Consider the following 19242-nt stretch of genomic DNA (forward strand, 5'->3'; position numbering starts at 1 on the left):
CAGAGGTTTCCTTTGCCTATTGGTCCACCTCTACCCTGAAGAGGGTTTCTTGACCTGCAGCTCCTTTTCAAACCTAGGTAAGGTCTCCTGGCTTTCAGTTTCACTTCCATCTCGCAGCAGGTAAGTCACATTTATTTAATTCCTAAATCTTGCATGGTTTATCACTCACAACAACCACAAAAATCACCAAGAAAACCAAAACAAAATTAAAGAATATATCTAAATATACAAACAAAATGGCTGTTCACTGTGAGTGAAAAAGGTAGCATATGTCCAAAATAATTCAACATAAAAGTCACATATCAAATGAACTCAGATGACAAAAACAACTTCACAATGTGTTCAGTAAAACAAAACCAATAAAAAGCCACAAAGTGTGATTCCAATAATTAAAAAAAAATACATTTGAAAATAATACAAGAACCAAACTATCTTTTCCAAACTTAAAAACATGAGTGTTCTAAATGAAAAATCAACATTCAAAAAGTGTGTTCAAAATTAGTGAAAAAACAGTGTCTTTAATATAATACAAAACAAGCCTTTCTCAGTACCAACAAAAATGCATGAGGTATTCAAATGTGTTCAGTATAAAACAAACATAAAATGGTTTCAACACAATCATAACAAACAGATGTGCTGGTTTGTATTTTGTTGTATATAACATTTAAAAAAAATCATGCCTTGAAGCAACTGCAAAACAAACACAGTATTAAGACCGAATGTCTTTCAAAGTGCAAATCAGATTCAAAGATCAATCAGGATATCAATTTTCTTCCAAGACCACGAGGACCAACGACAGAACAACAAAATTCAAAGTGCTACTACATCATCCATGTGGGCAAACAATGGAACAACAGCAAAAAAGATTCTCAAAGTGCTCTCAAGGAAATTCGGATCAACAATGGAACAAGGATATCTGAAACAACATTGGAACAATGGCAAAACAATATTCTCAACAATCTTCCAAGGAAATTTGCTACCAACAATGGAACAACAAACCACTGCTCTCAGGAAAATGTCTCATCAAAAATGCTTTCATTGTACTTTAGAGGAAATAATGGAACAGCACAACAACGATAATCATAAAGCATGCTTGGATCAACAACACGAAAACAAAGTTAACTTTTTTCAAGGAAACCATAGCACAACAACGAAAACATTCAAAGGGAGCTCTTGGAGGAGCAACAGCTCCACACTGATGAAGAATCTTGACAACCAACAGGGAATCAGACCTTGTTTCCATCGCTCCTGCACCATCACCCAGCCATATGAGGATAACTGGATGATGATGATAATAACCTGGATGATGATGAAGACACTAACAAGACCCATAAGCCAGGGCATGTACTGATAACTTGCCTCGTTTATGTGTGTACTTTACTGGTCATGTTTGCAGTCCTTTGTGTATTTGTATACCTCTGCTGTTCTTAAGGAGTTGTCAAAATGTCCAATACTGCAGAGTTGGACATTTTGGCAAAATTTCCAGGGATGCGCTGCTGCTTTTGAACATCATGGACTTCTACAAGGTCTTCAGTTCCTCCGTTCTCATGAGAAGTTGAGCCAGGCATCCTACTGCTGGGGACCACAGCCGAAGGTAAGAGGAAGTTGGGACTCTACACCCATGTCATGTTTCACCCAAATAACTGATAACTTCCACCCAACTTAGGGTGGCTTGGGACCATGATGTACAGATGCTGTAATGTTGCACTCTTAAAACATCTCTGTTTTGCACCATTTCTTTGTTTTGTCATGTTTTATCCAATCGAAGGTCAAAACCGCATAATTAAATATTTTCGTGTGCTTGAAATTCTTCTAAGATTTTGGTTGTGATCTCTCCTTTCGGAGTTGGTGAGTCCTGGGGTTAGACTATTTGAGAACACCTGGTCCAGAGTTCCCAAAGGTTAGGAAAAGAGACAACTTTACTTTTAATACTTGTGGATATTTAATCACTATTATTTAAAATGCTCAATTGGATCTCAACATTTTCATCAGTCCATAGATCCCATTGTTGCCAAATCACTCCTGACAGGATGAAACAAAGCAAGAATGGAGAAAGCTTTAGCTAACATAGTGACCAGGGAGAGTAAGATTGCATCTACAGGCCAGCCTGTGACTCTGTATTTGTCTCTGACCAGAGTCTGCATGAGGGTATGAACCCTTGACTACAACTGAACCTATTTCTTCTCCTCTTACCCAGTGTTCATCCGATAAGAACACCCCGATGCCCTCCATCTCCAAATGAAAGCTGAGCCAGGATTCAGACTGGGTCGTCAACTAACAACCACATACCTGAAGCCATCGGAGGCCAGAGCTGCACAAACATGCTGTCGACAGCAACAAATGCTTGAAGGTGAGCATCAGGTTCTGATTTTTTTAAGTCTCATATCTAGACCTGGACCTATAGACTGTATATTTAATGTTGTGATGTTGGGGAAACTTGGGAAACTTGAAATGTTATCAGGTCATACTGCCATGTTTTAAGATTTGAAACAAATCTTAAGAATCTGACCATTATTTTCAAATTGCATTACCTGCAAAAACCAATCAGTCAAAAACATTTACATTTTAATCATCCCCATTAATGGTTTTAATCTTTTATGGAAGTACTGATTTCAGTAAACATCATTTGGGAAACTGTAAATACTAAATTTAACTCTTTAAGAATCAATGAATTTTCAATCTACATTTTTTTAACAGGTCCTGATGGTAGCCCAGACTCCTGAGGGGACTGTGCATACTGCAAGGTGCTTCTGGTCATCTTAAACTTGAGCCTGAGACTGGAGAGGATTTGTGGAAGACTTCCTGCGAGGTTCCAGTCCCGAAGACTTCGCACCCCAACAAGGTGAACCACTTCAGACCTGTGGCCCTCACCTTTCATCTGATGAAGCCCTTAGCAACCTCTGACTCCTGGTGAGCTCAAGCCTGGACCCTCTGCAGCTCGCCTAACAACCGGAAATCAGTTTGGATAATGCCATCATCTACCTGCTGCACAGTTCCCTGGTTCACCTGGAGAACCCCAGCAGTGTTGTGAGGTCATGCTCTTTGACCCCAGTTAACCCCAGTGATAAACTTAACTGGTCACACAACAGAAGCATCCTGTACAAGAGGGGACATCGTCTACACCTGCTGAGGAGACTGAGGTCCTAAGGAGTGTGCAGGACTCTATAAAGGACATTTTAGGATAGTGAGATGGCATCTGCTCTATTTTATGCAGAGGTTGGCTTTGGAGGAAGGAGCACAGAGAGAGAGACAGAAAAAGACTGAATAAGCTGGTCAGACTCTGTGGGGGAAGTGGGCTGACATCTACCATGGACAGCCCCTCTCACCCACTGCATGACACTGTTGGGGCCCTGAGCAGCTCCTTCAGCCAAAGACTGTAACACCCACTCTGTAAGAAGGTGTGAAAGATCATTCATCCTAGGTAAGGGCAATAGGACGACTGTAATAACTTATGATCAGGGCTGTCAAGATTAATTGTGATTAATTCAGATCCATTTGTAGTGCATTATTATTTTAATCCTGATTAATCTCACACTTAATTGTCTCTTTCAATACACAATTTTTCATTTGCCTTTTAAAAGCTCAGACACCTCTGTGGACGAGTCAAGTCATCCGCATCTTATGTTATCAAACATTTATTTTACCTTCATCTCATTTCCAATTTAAAAGCAAAATAATGAAAATTAAATTGTGATTAATGAGATAAAAATGGTGCAATAAACTGGTATTAACTCCAGGATTCTGAGATTAATCACCGATTTAAAAAAATGATCATTTGACAGCCCTACACTACAATTATAATGAAAAAAAGTGTTCATTAAGACTATTCTATCACTACTTTTTGTCATCTTATACTGAAGTGTTGGCACATTTTACCCTTATTCTTTGGGGGTTTTGTGTGTTGATTTGTTTATTAAAAAGTGCAAGTGTTACAAACAGTCACCGTTTACATTTTTTTTTTGTTAAATATTTGCTGATTACTTTTCCCTCTAATTTGTAATAACCAAATTTACTCAAATGGAGGATTAATAAAGGTTTATCTTATCTTCAATAATCAAACGCTGTTAATCCACCAAAGCTTTCTGCACAAACACCCATTATATTTTATCCTGTCATTTTAAGTCCACATCAAAGTCATATTTTTGGAGAAAATGCATGAAACCTACAAAGCGGGGATTTGTTTTTTCTAACCCTATATTAAATGTGGAAATGCTTTGCCTCGGTTTCCTCAAATCCACCTGCAGATGGGACAGGGGTTGGTGGAAATGCAGTGAACTGAAGGTGAGATAAACTCGTGTGAAAGTAAGAGAGAATACCATCATTAATTGAATCTAGGGGCATTTGACATCTTGGAAAAAAGAAAATGGTTGACTTTTCTTTTCAGCCATAAACAATGAAGCAGAAAAATGGCCGCTTTTTCTTTTTTTCATTCTTTTTTGACATTCATTGAAACAGTTAAAGATAAAACAAACTTTAAACATTGTCTGAATTTGGGTAAATATATTTTTATTTGTTATTTTACAGTCAGTTAGGAAACGCTACAAAGCACAGTCAGTTGATACAGAAGTCTTCCTTTCTTTCTTTTTTAGGATCTTCATTAGCACTAGCAAAAGCATTGGCTATTCTTCCTGGGGTCCAATGTGAAGTCAATGTAAAGTTTCAAAATAAAAGCCTGGGTAACAGATTATAGATATGCTAAAATATGTTGTATGACTTCATTTTAAATTTAGTTATTGTGATAAAGACATCAGGTCACATTGTTGTAACATAAAAAGTAGTCTAATACAGCTGTCCTTACATAAATCTTTCTATGCTTTTTTGGATGTTGAGAAAGATGTTGATTTTGGTCCCATTAAAGAGTGTAGCTTGTAGATTATTGGTTACCTGAAGAGTTCTACTTAGTATTTACAGTTTTCCTAAATGATACTTATTTAAGCCATTACTTCTTTAAAACATTAAAGCCATCACAGGAAAGATTAGGATTGTAACATTTTTAACTAACTGGTTCTAAAAGATAAAGTCCAGTCAAAAGTGGCATGTTTCAAATCACCAGCAGAGGTCGCCATCCCTCCCTGTGTTTATCATAGAAGAGGGCATTCAGCATTGGCATATTTGAGGACAGTCTTGGAAACAGTGATGATAATGTTTATATGTATACAGTTGAGACTGAAATTGTATTGCTTTATTATTTCAAACACTGAAGTTGTATTTTTAAATTGGATTTTTTAATCAATCAATCTTTAATTGTACAGAACTTTTCATACAATGCAATGTAGCACGAAGTGCTTTACACTAACAGAAATTTAAAAGAAAAATACATTAGTTCACCCCCATCCCACTCCTCACCCACAACCCTGTACCCCCACCCTCTTCCTCACTCTGTAGTCCATACAATAACAAATGTGTCATATATATAATGGATTCCTTAAACACAGGAACATACGCACTGAGGAAACGCTATCTTAAAATTCAGAATGAGCAAACACTGGAGGTTAGGTTAAAAACAAAGTGACAGGAAATGAAATAAAAACAGAATGAGAGGGTACTGAAAATAAGGATGAAAACAATAAAATATAGCTCAATAAAACTGTATAAAATAAGTATAAAACACATAAGAGAACTTGGTAAAGTAAACTACAAAAAGGAAGTCTTAAAAATGAAAATATAGTAAGATAAAGCCTAACGGACAAAATTTGGATGATAAACTAAAATGTACTTAAAAGCCAGACTAAAGGGGTAGGTCTTGAGTTTGCTCTTAAAAACATTAACACTTGGTGTGGCCCTCAGGTCTCCAGGTAAGCTGCTCCACAGACGGGGGCCATGGTGATAAAGGAAGCCTCACGGTAGGTTTTTGTTCTAACTTTAGGAACTGGGAACGTCCTACAGACCTGAGGGCTCTACTGAGCTCAGACCATTAAGAGCTTTAAAAACCAATAAAAGAACCTTAAAATCTGTTTTAAAAGAGACGGGTAGCCAGTGCAGAGACCTTAAAACTGGTGCAATGTGATCTCTCTTTCTGGTCTATGTCAGCATTCTTGCAGCTGAGTTCTGGAGTAGCTGAAGATGTGAAATATTCTTTTTAGGGAGACCAGAAAGAAGAGCATTACAATAATCTATTCTACACGTGATAAAAGCATGGATTAATGTCTCTGCATTGGCTTGAGAAAGAAACAGTTGCACACAAGCTATGACCTTTAAATGAAAAAAATGCTTTCTTGGTGATATCGCGGATATGTGGTTCAAACTGATTTGCACAGATTAATTTATTGAACAATTGTAGTCCCTGTAATATTTTATGTAGTGATGGACAACAACAAATGTTGCCATCCATCCACCCATTTGGCCCTATCTGCTTTCAGCCTTTTTGATTAAAAGTTGTTACATATTTGGGATTTGGAAATCCTTCATTTATCCTGACTGAAAACTTTTAAAGGACAGCATTGTCACTTTTCCCTAAGAAAACAAGTTAACTTTTTTTAGTAACAGCATATGACAAAAGAAAGAAAAGAGAAGAAATGCATTATTTAATTTTTTGTCAAGAGAATTTAAATAAAAAAATATTCACAGTGACGGTTCAGTCTCATATCTATATTAAAGTTAGATATAATTTAGTGAGAAAATTGTACTGTAAACCCAGCATTGTGTTTGCTTTGTTGTTTAAAATCACGGCTTGTGTGCCATTGCATTTCTAATCCTAAATGTGTAGACTTGTTTTCCATCTTCCTATCATTAAATCATGTGTCAGGGGTTTTCTAAGAGGATTTGGACTCAGAAACCGCTATTGTTTCTTAGTAGCCTGTAATTTTGTACTCGGATCATATAAAACAGAGACTTAAAATACCATCCTTAATTTTGAAAATCATTATGAATCATTTACAATATGCAAATTCATGTGTCCCAATTTGTGTCATACTATGGAAAGCTCCGTCCACATCAAATCACACTGCTCTGCTTTTAACTGAAGTGTCAGTTAATGCTATTTAAAGCAGAGTGAGTCAGTGTGGAAAAATTCGCCTGACAGGTGATGTGATGGAGTTGAATTGCTGCCAGCTGCCAGCAGGAGACAAACAATGTGTGAAACATGTTGGTGGGCGGAAAAACAAACTGACATTTTAAACTATTTTTCCACATCCTTTCTTATATAGCATACTGATACCAATACTTTTCATGTAAGATGTAAGCTGACAACTTACAGATAAATCCTCACCAGTTAATGGGGACTAAGAAACCATCTTAATACAGTCAGTGTCATATCTTTAATAGTTCATTAGATCTTTCACTCCATGCACAAGCATTATCATCATCTGTAGAAATATGGTCGTAGTATGAGTTATATGTTCTTGAAGCCACAGAAACCTTATGTTTGTCTTGATCAACACCATGTGGACAAAGCAGTATCTATTTGCTTATCTGGGTTTGCGTCGGGACAGCTTTCCTAATGAAAACATCCTGCTGTCTTTAAATTTTGATCATGTCTCTCACTGCAAATCTTTGCTGTGAAAAATGTAAACAAAGGCTGTTTCATTCAAGTCTGTCAAGTCTTCATTGCCTTGTGACCAACCATGAGGCAATGTAACAGGTAGCCCTTATGAAATGTTTCCTAACTGAAAAAGTCAGTTAAAGAGTTGAAGGTCTGCCTTTTTAAGAGGGATAAAGAATCCAAATAAATGGTAGTACTCAGCGTTGGAAGAGCACACAATAAGACATCATATTTAGATAGAGCCAGAGCTGTATTTCCACATTATGCAAGACTAAACTAAGCTGAACTGCTCACCATCCTTTTATGGAAGGGGAGAAAACTGAAATAAATCACATCACTTAGGAGTGATGGTGCTTTGGAGATGTCAGTATCAGACATATGGCTTTACTCAGAGTCAGGCTAGTTAGCTGTTTCCTGATGTTTTCTTCCTTACTTAAAATAACCTCATCATCTTCTTGACTATTAGAAATATTAAGCATGGCAGAAAAGCATAATATGTAAATGGCAGTGGAAATGTTATGACAAAAGTTTTGCCTTGGCATCGACATTTCATTTAGTTAGACAAATCATAAGTCTACAAAAGGACAGAGAAGAGTGTTGTAGTTGGACAGATATATGTCTTCAAAAGAGAAAAAGAAGAATGTTGTAGTTAGACATTTAAGTCTTCAAAAGAGAAAAAGAAGAATGTTGTAGTTAGACATTTAAGTCTTCAAAAGAGAAAAAGAAGAATGTTGTAGTTAGACATTTAAGTCTTCAAAAGAGAAAAGAAGAATGTTGTAGTTAGACATTTAAGTCTTCAAAAGAGAAAAGAAGAATGTTGTAGTTAGACATATAAGTCTACAAAATGGCAGAGAAGAGTGTTTTAGTTAGACACATATTAGTCTGCTAAAGAGCAGAGAAGAATGCTGTAGTTAGACATACCCTAATTTTACAAAAGGGCAGGAAAGAGTGTTCTAGTCAGACATATTAAAAGAGCAGAGAAGAATGTTGTAGTTGGACATATTAAGCCTCTTAAAAAGAGCAAAGAAGAATATTGTAGCTGGACATATTTACAGTCTAAAAAAGAGCAGAGAAGAATGTTGTAGTTAGACATACTGACAGTCTACAAAAGAGCAGAGGAAAATGTTGTATTTACACATAGTTACAATCTACAAAAGATCAGAGAACAATGTTGTAGTTAGACATATAAACAGTCTACAAAAGAGCAGAGAAGAATGTTGTAGTCATATAAGTCTAGAAAGGGGCAGAGAAGAGTGTTGTAGTTAGACATATTAAACGTCTTAAAAAGAGCAAAGAACAATGTTGTAGATAGACATAAAAGTCTAGAAAACGGCAGAGGAATGTTGTATTCAGACATACATTATCAACTGTCTATAAGAGAGCAGAGAAGAATTTTCTGGCAATCACAACCACAATTAAGCAGTCTATTTAGTTTACAAAGATCACATCTGCCACATCATATACACAAGGTACTAACATCATCACCCCTTCAGATAATAATCAGTTCATTTTCCTCAATATTTTGCGGTCACATCATCTCACCACTTCTTTATCTTGATATTTTACAAGATGACTGCAAAAAAATACTGGGTTTAAGTCTGGGGAAAAATATGTGTATTTGTGTTCACACATGCAGCTTGCTCCAAAATTTTCAGGAGTTTTGTGTTGGTGTGAAAGTGTGACAATATAATAGTCCTTTTATTTTATTTGTATTCTCTGTTAACCAGATGTAAGTTTACACAATGTTGTTGTCTAATAATTGATTGATTTCAAAAAGAAATGCACCTTTAACTTGTCTAAATTCATTCAGGAGGCCATGGGAAGGGATTGGCCCGTCCTGTTTACTGGATCGCCTCTGTGACCTCACCTCCCTCTCACTCCTCACAGCTCCAGTATTGTTATTGGCCTCTATTATTCTTCTCCTTCTGAAGCTAAACCAGCTGAAACAATATGACGGCTGCTGAGGTGCTACAACTCCTCCACATTAACATTTGTTTGTGAACACTCTTTATTAATTAGATAAACGAGGAGCTTTTCCCTCCCTGAGAGCTGATTGTGATCCATTCATGGCCTGAACCTCTGCGTGCTAATGATCAACTCATTCCTGAGCCATCAATCCCCCACAGGCCTGTTTATAAGCATTTTTCCCTTTAAATAAGTAACTACAGAGGGAATATGTGGTCAGGGTGAGAGAGCTCAGTACAGTTTGGTTTGGCTCTGATGGAGGAAAATGTCAGTAGAGGTTTCCAGCCTGCAGAGGGAGATGTTACACTATCATAAGGAACATTTAGCCTTTCAGTCAAACCATTGATCTGATCACTTTGGTCCAGAGGTGTTTGTGTTGAGAAATAAGAGTTAATATGCTAAAAAGGCTTCTGTCAGGTGAATTAGTTTGAGAAGTGGAAGCAGATTCATTTCGGATTCATTTTGGATCTGTTGGGTGATTCAGAAGTACCAGCCAATCAGGACAGTCTCTGTCTGACATGATGTTAACTCAGTGTTTACCTGGCTTAGATGGTGTGATGATGTGAAGAAGTCCCTGTGATGTTGCTCCGCACATCATCACTCATGGAATACACTGATCAGTCTGTCGCCGTGCTGTGTAATTAGGTACGTCTCTAAATAACAAAAGACTTAAAAATGTCACACTGACGACCTCTGAGGCTTCATGCCTGTCTAAAGGAAGCAGCAGGAGCCTTCCTGTAACAGATCTCTTCTCTAAAACCATTTTAGCAACCAACCAAGATGGATAGGTACGGAGGCCCTGAAGGGACAGTTATTGATACATTTCTTTTTACTCAAGCTCTTGACTTATATCAGTCTTTAGGGATATTTGGGATATTTTCTAGTGATAAGCTAATTTCAGTTATTTTAATCTAAAAAGTTGTCATCATGGAAACATCAGTGATATCCTTAGATAAGTGAGCTGAGACCTGAAGAAAATAAAAATTGTTTGTTATCACTGGAAAACTGATTGAAATAGGACATTTGACATATGTCTGCTTAGGGCCTCCATGGGTACATTTTTAATTCATCTGCTCAATATTTCATATTTCATAAACATCTCTAATTCATGGAGAAGGGCTGGGATAAAAGAAAATGGTACTACTTGCCCACATAATTGGATGGGCCCCTGAAAAACTGTGAATGAGCCCTCTCCAGTTGTGACTTTAAACATTTTTTTCTACCACTTAATCATTTTTAATCCTTTTGCTAGCCATTCAGGGCTCATTTTTCTTACTTTTTAACCACTTTTCATCATTTTTAGCACCCATTTTTGACATTTAAATATCACTCTGATGTATTCATGCCTGTCTGAAACAAACCAGGACTCCAGCACCATTTTTAAGTCCCCTGTCTCTAGGCCTGACTTGGCAGTTTGAAAATAAAAAACTAGGCCAACTTTTTGAGTCTCTGATTTTATGCAGTCACATTGGAATGAGTAATAAATGATTATACTGCAAGGAAAAAACATCTCTGATCATTGCCTCCATATGTGCCCCCCTGCCCCAGAAGATCAACTCCAAAGATGACCTTGACCCATTTCCTTTAAGCTCCTGCCAGGCTGTCCCTCAAGAGATTTTAGCCAAGTTTGAGACTCTTTTCCCCACAGTTGTACCAATAACCAGTTCTTGGAGAAAGAGCTTAACTCACTGTCATGCCTTCTAAAAACAGATATCCTTGAAAGACTCTTCCACGGAGAGACTGGAAGACAAAAAACAAAGATGCAGGCACTTTGTTTCTTAAATAATGACGTTGTATAGGGAGCGATGGTTAGTAAACCAAACCTGCATTTTAGTATAGATACCAGCATCAGTGACCTCATTTGAGTGGTAAACCAGGTCACAGTCTTGGTGTTTCCACTTAATTATCAGGTACTTGTATGTAGGAGTGAGTGAATCACTGGGAAAATCTACCTGACAGGTATGTTGAGTAGTTGAATGTCTGCCAGTTAAACAATACCTGACACGTATCTGAAGCTGGATCACGCCGACGTCTCCTTCTAGTTACTGAACACATCCTAAAGAATAAGAGTTTCATAAAGTAGGTCAGTAATTAACCGCACATAAATCCACAGTAAACTAGCTCTGCCATTGGTGTGGTTTTCATTTATATTTAAAGAACAGGTGTAGAAAATGTGGTGGATTCTCGTAAAGGTTTCCTTGTGATTAAAATTAAGTCATTGATTTCTTCCACTGAATAAGCAACCTTAAGATTACCAATAACAAGTTAAAGGCTGAAAAACTGAACAGTCTGCACTATCTTCAATAATAGGTGCATTTCAGAACATAATGCTTTAAAAATGTATTTTTCTTATTCTTTCTATCATTACTTAAAAAAAATCTTACAGTTCCTTAGAGAAGGCCCACTTTTTTATTTTGTGCTCTTCAGAGCTCACTGTCTTTACAGTACTGGTTTGGGACCTCAAATAGGCAGATGAAGCTTGGTTTTACCCTCTCTTGAAATGGCTTTTCATATCATGTACATGATACACAAAGATATTTGTTTTTCAAAACTGAATGCCTATATGATAAAAATAACGACTTTACCATACTGGGTACAATCAAATGTCTTTTTTTAAAACATCTGTTTGTCTCTAAATATAGAAAAATAAGAGTAACAGATATAAAATATGTTGGTGCTTTAATGGAAATGTCAAGGATTTATTTTAGGAGCATGTTTGGTAATTTTCAGTAATTTTCCATGGGATTTTAGGAAATGTATTTTTAATTTTGGGAGAATTTGATTCAAATTTTTGTTGGGATTTTTTTCAGAAAAAGCTTATTAAAACATTTGGGGAATATTTGAGGACCATTTTTTAAAAAGATTTATTTTGGACTTTTCATGTCTTTATTATGACAGAAGAGGACAGTGGATGGAGTTGGAAATGGGAGAGAGAGTGGGGAGGGACATGTGGCAAAGGGCCACAGGCCGGATTCGAACCCGGGGCCACCTGCGTAGATGGGTAGCACCTTAGACCGCTAGGTCACCTATACCTTATTTTAAAGTACTAAATTGTGGGGAATTAAGGGGGTTTTGTTATATTCTGACAATATCTCATTACTTTAAAGAGATTTTTCCAGAATCTCCAGAACTTTTAGTGGAAGATTCATTCATACCTGGCCTTAAAGAGTGTTCTTGGTTCATCAGTGGAAGGACTGTACTGTACTTCTCTAAATAACTGACACCATTTCTTACTGACTGAACGCCCCCCTACAAACTGGTTGAAACACACTCAAATTGGATTAAAAAAAATAAAAATGATAATAAATTGTGTGTTGTACAGTAAGATAAGCCTACCCTCATACCAGACACCATTTTTTGAAGAAAAAACTTCCAGTTCAAAGAAAAGACTTAGGTTTTATATGTACCAGGACCAAATAAGTGGGAAAAATTTTTAGGGTTTATTGCGATTAATCTTCCCTTTTTATCACATTTTCAAATGTCACTATTTTGCATTTAAAAATTTGTTTCATTTTGTATTTTTGTACTGTTGTAATTTATGATTTACTGACTTCCTGTTTGGATACAGACCTGCTTTTATTTTGAAAGAAAGGAAGAACTTTAGGTAGAACAACAATAACAATATGTAATTAACCACAGAAAAGGGAACTTGTTTTGGGTTGAAAAGGAAATAAAGGAACAGTAAAAAGTTAAATGTCTGATTTCATAAGGTGCAGATGACTCTGACATGTCCAGTTAGCTCGTAGAGTTAATGGTCTACTAATGAAACCTTGTGAATCCCCCTTTACTGGACCGGTCCTACAGTGACAGGTGTATCACTTCAGAAACAAGGCTCGTACCACAAATATGCATATCAGGTATCGCTCTGTGGTGGGAGTGAAATTCCTCTCTGATACTAAAACAAAGGAGACTTAAACATGGAGCTGCTGTTTCTTAAGGGAATCAAACAAAAACAAAACTTCCCTGAGTAAATCACCATCTCCCTCTCCGGACTTGGCTCAGACAACGGCAGAAATATACTTTCTGAAAATAATTTGGCAGATTATCTCAAACTTCTTGGCAGGGTTGGGTCAGTGGAGACCGGCTGTAACAAAGCGAGGATATGCTGACTCGGCATAAAGAACACATTTAATTACCATCATCATCAGCCATCCAAGAGAAACCCCCAAACACCAACATCATCTGCCAGTTCAAAGACTTACATCAGGGGCCAAACCTCTCCTCGGGCTGCTACATTCTCACGGCCTGGATCTCTCCAAGTGACATCTTCTTTTTCGCCCCAAACTCATCCCTCCCCTTTTATACTCAGTTAGTCAGTCACTCGACCAAAAGCTATCTATTGACTCAACTTCATCCAGCAATGAATAAGTACTTGGTTGTACAATAAAACAAACATCCTCATTAAACATCAGTTAGAAACTTGAGCAGAAGCAGACCTACTGGTGTGCAGCCATCTGCTATGAGATGTTGAGTGAGTGTCCTGTTTAATTTCAGAAAAATATATCTCCAAGGGTAGAAAAACAGACAGAAAGGGGAAAAACATGGTAACTTGTCACCACATGCAGAATTAAGAGACACATTCAAAGACGACCATTACACCAGCAAGGTAATGACATATTCAAATACATGTATTTTAATGAGTCGCCCCCCTGTGTTTTTGTCTGAATTTGTGCCCATTCATTCTATAGAGGTCAGGCTCTCATGTGGGATTGGAAGTCCCGGCTTGCGATCTCCGTTCCAGTTCATCCAAAAAGTGCTCCATGAGGTTGAGGCCAGAGCTCTATGTGGGCCAGTCAAGTTCTTCTATGGCAAACTCATCAAACCATGTCTTCATAGTCCTTACATGTTGGATTAAAAAGGGCCTTCCCCAAACTGTTGCCACATAGTTGGAACCATAGCGTTGTCCAAAATGTCTTGGTGTGTTGAAGCATTAAGACTGCCCTACACTGAAGATAAGGGGCCTAGCCCCAACCCCGAAAACAGATCTGTACCATTACCCCTCCTCCACCAAACCTCACAGTTGACACAGTCCAGTCAGGCAGGTAACGTTCTCCCAGCATCCACCAAACCCAGACGCCCCCATGTGACTGCCAGAGAAGCATGACTTGTCACCATGGGCATAGTACAGGGGGGGTAAAAGGGCACTGATTACCCAGGCCCACAGTAGGGAAGGGCCTTTTAGAAGCCTGCAATGAAAGTGTGTTTTAAATGTTTTTTTCTTAGTAAAGAGTGTCATTATTGAATCAAAAGCAAATAAACGAATCAGTCAACAGACTGTTTAGTTTAGTACTCTCCTCAGCTATGGAAGTGTTTGTGACTTTTATGCACTATTCGGCACTCTTTGATTTCATGTAGTCCTCTGCTTTATGTGTGTTGCTGTTATTCCTAAACGTTTCCACTTTGAAATAATATTACTTACAGTTGACTGTGGAATATCTGGCCGGGGTGAAATTTCACAGATTGTCATATTGCAAAGATGGCATCCATCACAGTGATGAACTCACTGAGCTTTCAGGATTACCAGTTTTGTATCACAAATGTTTGCATGGCTAGGTGCTTGATTTTATACACCTGAGGCAGGGAGTCTGATTCAAACACCTGAATTCAAATAACAGGTGTGGCCAAAAACGTTTATCCATATAGTGTACCAGTAAGGACTCCATGGCGCAAAGACAAAAGTATAATGGACCATCTATGTTTTGTACATTTTTATCTCCATACAGGTGTTTTTTATTTTCAAAGATAATCCTATAGAAATCAGCAAGGTAGAATGAAATGAAGGAAATTCTGGATCCTATCATACATACCTAAAAAACAGGTATACTGGTATGTACATCTTCTAGTTATATGACATAATCACTGTCAGCAAAGGGAATAAATATACACAAACCCACTGGTTACATGAACAGCTATGTAACTTGGCACAAAGCCAGACAGTATGGTTTCTTTATGTGGAGGAATCTGTTTTGAGTTGACTTCAGTCTAAGGAAACGTGTCCTCAGCATGACTCTGACCTTGTTGTTACACGTTGTCTCCTCTAGATGGTATTTTCACCTTTCTCAGTGAATCGATGATTTAAAAAGGCAGAAGCCAAAGCCCTCTTAAAAAAGCAGACTGTGTAAAAATGACAGTTTTAAGATAAAATTTCTTCACTTGCTGATCAAATCAGCCTCCACAGACTTTGGTCTTCTGGCACGGTTCAGCAGAGGTCAGATTTTGCAATCATTGGAGCAGGGTGTGAGTGAGTTTGGTAAGAGACAGAGAGGACAGCTGATGTAATGACCAAGAAAAAGATTTCAGAGAGCGTGGGTGTCTGGGAGGTTTTGAAGAAAAAATACATGATTTGGAAATTGTCCTTTTTTACAGTAAATGTGAACACTTTTGTTGACTTGAAACAAGAGACAGACTTTAAATAAAAAGTTACAAAATATTTTATTTACAACAAATTTCTCTTTTATCCACCCCTGTGTAATCAAAGCAGTCCCTATGCCCACCCCCCTCTCCATTAAAAAACATCTCTATGATCAGACAGTCTTTGTATATTTACAAAATAATTTCATAGAAAACTCAAACCTATTTGAAAGAATTTGAATAAAACAATCAGAGCTAACTTGCATTTGACATTTTTTGCCATATAAAATAATAAATGCTGAGATATGTCAAACATTATATATGTGTAAGGTATATAATGTTTAAATGGCATTGATCTTTCAAAATAGCAATCCTTTAAGGCACATTATGACACATGCTAACATCTTTACGGTTACGTGCCTCTTTCGTATGCTTCATACGATCTCACAGTTTCTGCAGGTGAGTCTGAAATATGTTACAGGCAATAATCTGATCTCTGTCTTTGGATAAAGCTGATTTTAAATGAGATAGCACCTTCCTCCCTGATGCAAAAGCAGAGCCTATGCACATGCGTGTTCATGCATTTGTGCAAGTTTGCAGAGGTTATGAGGCACGTACACACTGCTGCGGCTGTAACGTAACGTGTCTGTAGGTATGCTGTACGTTAGGTGTCAAATATTCACAGTGATATATTTCTCCTCCTGAAGTGTTGAGCTTTAAAGCTTCATCTTGTCAAAAGGAAAAGTCCCCTCTCTTTCAGAGATGCTTGTCCCTGATTGGTGCAACAAGTAATTGCTTCATGTATTACTCGTAAGCCTACTCATTCACAAGAAGTTCAGGCTCAGCAGTGGCTGAATGACTGTCCACCACAATGTATTCACATGTCGCTGTCTAGACAAGATCACTCAGATTCTTTTCCATGGACCTCTTTTCTCTTTTCTTTCATTCTCACTCTTATTTTCAGTCAGCCTGTCTGGTGACCTTCCTTTTTGTGCTTTCTCATCTTATTTCACAACTCCTGATTTCAGAAATATTTTCTTTTTTTTGCTTTCCACTTCTCTTAACTTGTCCATTTCCCAGTTTAAATTCTAATACAAGTCCTTCATGATCTCCTGCAGCAGTGGGTGTAAGCACATGTCCACCTCGGTCTTCTTCAGCAGCTGGATGAGGTGCACGTGGTCGGTGACGATCTGACGCAGGTCGGTCATTTTCTGGAGCAGTTTGGCGAATAGCTGCAGAGAGTCTGGGTGGTTTAGCTTGAGCTGTAGCTCCAGCGAGTGGAGCACTGTCTCCTGGAGCTGCTCGATGGGCTTCACGTTGAGCAGGCCAGGGCGGTCTGGACGGAAAAAAGAAAAAAATCAAATGAAAGATCAACAATAAAGGAAAACAGAAGGGCTGAGATGATCTGCAATTGCTCATTTTTTACAGGTTTGAGGTCTAAAAGCAACAATAAAACCCCTTAATCCTATTGAAAAACACTTAATTTGATTCTCCCCTATGACTGAACGTAGGAGTATTATTGCTATTTACAAAAGCCTTTTTATCTTCATTTTGAGCTATAATCTCGGTCATTTAAGTTAATCATTGACTAAAATGTCTGATTTTAATCATCATCAGGTTCAAGGCCGGGTTTTTATCAAGTAGCCACACGCAAACCACAAACATTAGACCACAGAGACCATAGGGCTCTATTATGAGGGGACAGTAAAAACCCTGTTAGTTTTAAAACATTAAAGAGAAGATGAGATTACAGTTCAAAAACCTGAAGAGAAAAACTGAGTGTTTCTCAGTTGCCCTTGTGGTCCTGTGTGAAACCTGACCTACTTTATCATTCTTGTCCAAATGTGTCAAACTTTTGTCAACAACACACCATCACAAAAAATCTCCCTACATATGATGAAGCTGCTGTTTATAGTTTTCACATAAAAATGATTCATTCATCTCCACTTGTACTACTTTCTAATAATATCCCATGCCTCACAGCAGAGGACAAATGGGTCAAGGCAGGCCAGATATAGCGTGTAAAACTCAGCAGGTTTATAACCCAAAATGCTGTTAACAACATCCACGTTACAACACTTTATAGTTACTGCAAAATAAAATTATCTAATGCCACGTCAGCAAAAAAAATATGTCAATTTGATAAGAGAATAAAATGTTTAAGGCTTGGCTTCTGGTACATATTCACAAGGAGTTGTAAATTGATGTCACTGCACTTTAAGCTGCTGATTATGGCTCAATCCCATTTCTTTCTTTCTTTCTTTTTTTTTTTTTTAATTGTCCACATATTTTGGGGGGCATTTTGATTCAAAGGGGAGGACAGTGGATAGAGTTGGAAACAGAGACGAGAGTGGGGGAAAGACATGAAGGAAAGGAGCCACAGACTGGACTTGAACCTGGACGCCTTAAACATTAGGCCATGTATATTTTCAGACTTTGATAGAGAAGAAAAAAAGAGGAAAAAAGAATTAATGATTAGCTCATCAACTAGTCCACCACAGCATGAAATATTGGGTCAAATAAAAAAAAAAAAAAAAAAAAAAAAAAAAAAAAAAGAAATAGGGAAACCTTTGTGAGAAGTACGAGTGAAAATCTGGTCATCTACTGTATTTACTTATCCAATTATATCCTGTAAACAGCTATTATAAATTACACTTAGATTATAAATGGAATAAATTAGACTAAATTCATCAGAGAGCCTATAATTAAATGTAATTAATTTTGGATTGACAGCACCATTTTTAATGAAAATTAACCAATAAGTGAATAAATAAATATAGGAAACCTTTAACAGTGGACACAAAAAGAAATGGGTTACAGTTTAAGCTCCTGATACATCTTTGGTGGTTGTTAACAGCATTACATAAACAGATGTGACATAAATACTGGACATTTCTACGGGTGCGATTAAAAAAAAAAAAAAAAAAAAAAATCTTGAAATTCTGGGAGATTTCCCATAAACCTCAGTTTGGAGTGAGCCTCTGGGAAAAATGTAGGGGTAGGGCTAAGCAGCAGGGGCAAGAGATGAGCAGGGATTAAGCCTGTTTTGGAAAAATTGTATAATTTTGGGAGGCGAAATAAAACTTGCAAAATAGTTAAAATGGTGAACTCAAATAGTCGACCTTTCATTTGCACAAAGAGCAGGCTTAGCTTAAACTCTGAAAATCTATCTTCATTTTTAAAGCAGAAACAGACACATGTTTTGCTCTTATTTACCATAATGTAAACACTTATTTTACAATGTAATATTAACAGAGCATGGTCCTATTTGTAATTCTGTTACTGTATTAAAATGACTCAAATCACGGCAGCTAAATCAGTAATTATTTGTCATCTGGATTAATTTGAAAACCCAGAAGCAAAGAATCCTTACAGATGCATCTTGCTTGAGTATTATCTGACTCTTAAAACAATAAAACCAAACCTGTCTTCGCAACATTAATGCC

At 37.3% G+C, this 19242-nt stretch overlaps 1 protein-coding gene across 1 annotated transcript in view; it reads right to left on the reverse strand.

Annotated features, from left to right (window-relative positions):
* Positions 1–15860: 15860 nt before the first annotated feature.
* The window catches only part of pparg (peroxisome proliferator-activated receptor gamma), a 53379-nt gene continuing 49997 nt past the window's right edge, over positions 15861–19242 (reverse strand). Inside the window, exon 9 of the mRNA XM_041782386.1 lies at positions 15861–17132. Within this exon, the coding sequence (XP_041638320.1) occupies positions 16885–17132 (248 nt within the window). The 3' untranslated portion in view covers positions 15861–16884. The remainder of the gene's footprint in view (positions 17133–19242) is intronic.

Source organism: Cheilinus undulatus, linkage group 3 (assembly GCF_018320785.1).
Source record: "Cheilinus undulatus linkage group 3, ASM1832078v1, whole genome shotgun sequence".
Classification (NCBI taxonomy): domain Eukaryota; kingdom Metazoa; phylum Chordata; class Actinopteri; order Labriformes; family Labridae; genus Cheilinus; species Cheilinus undulatus.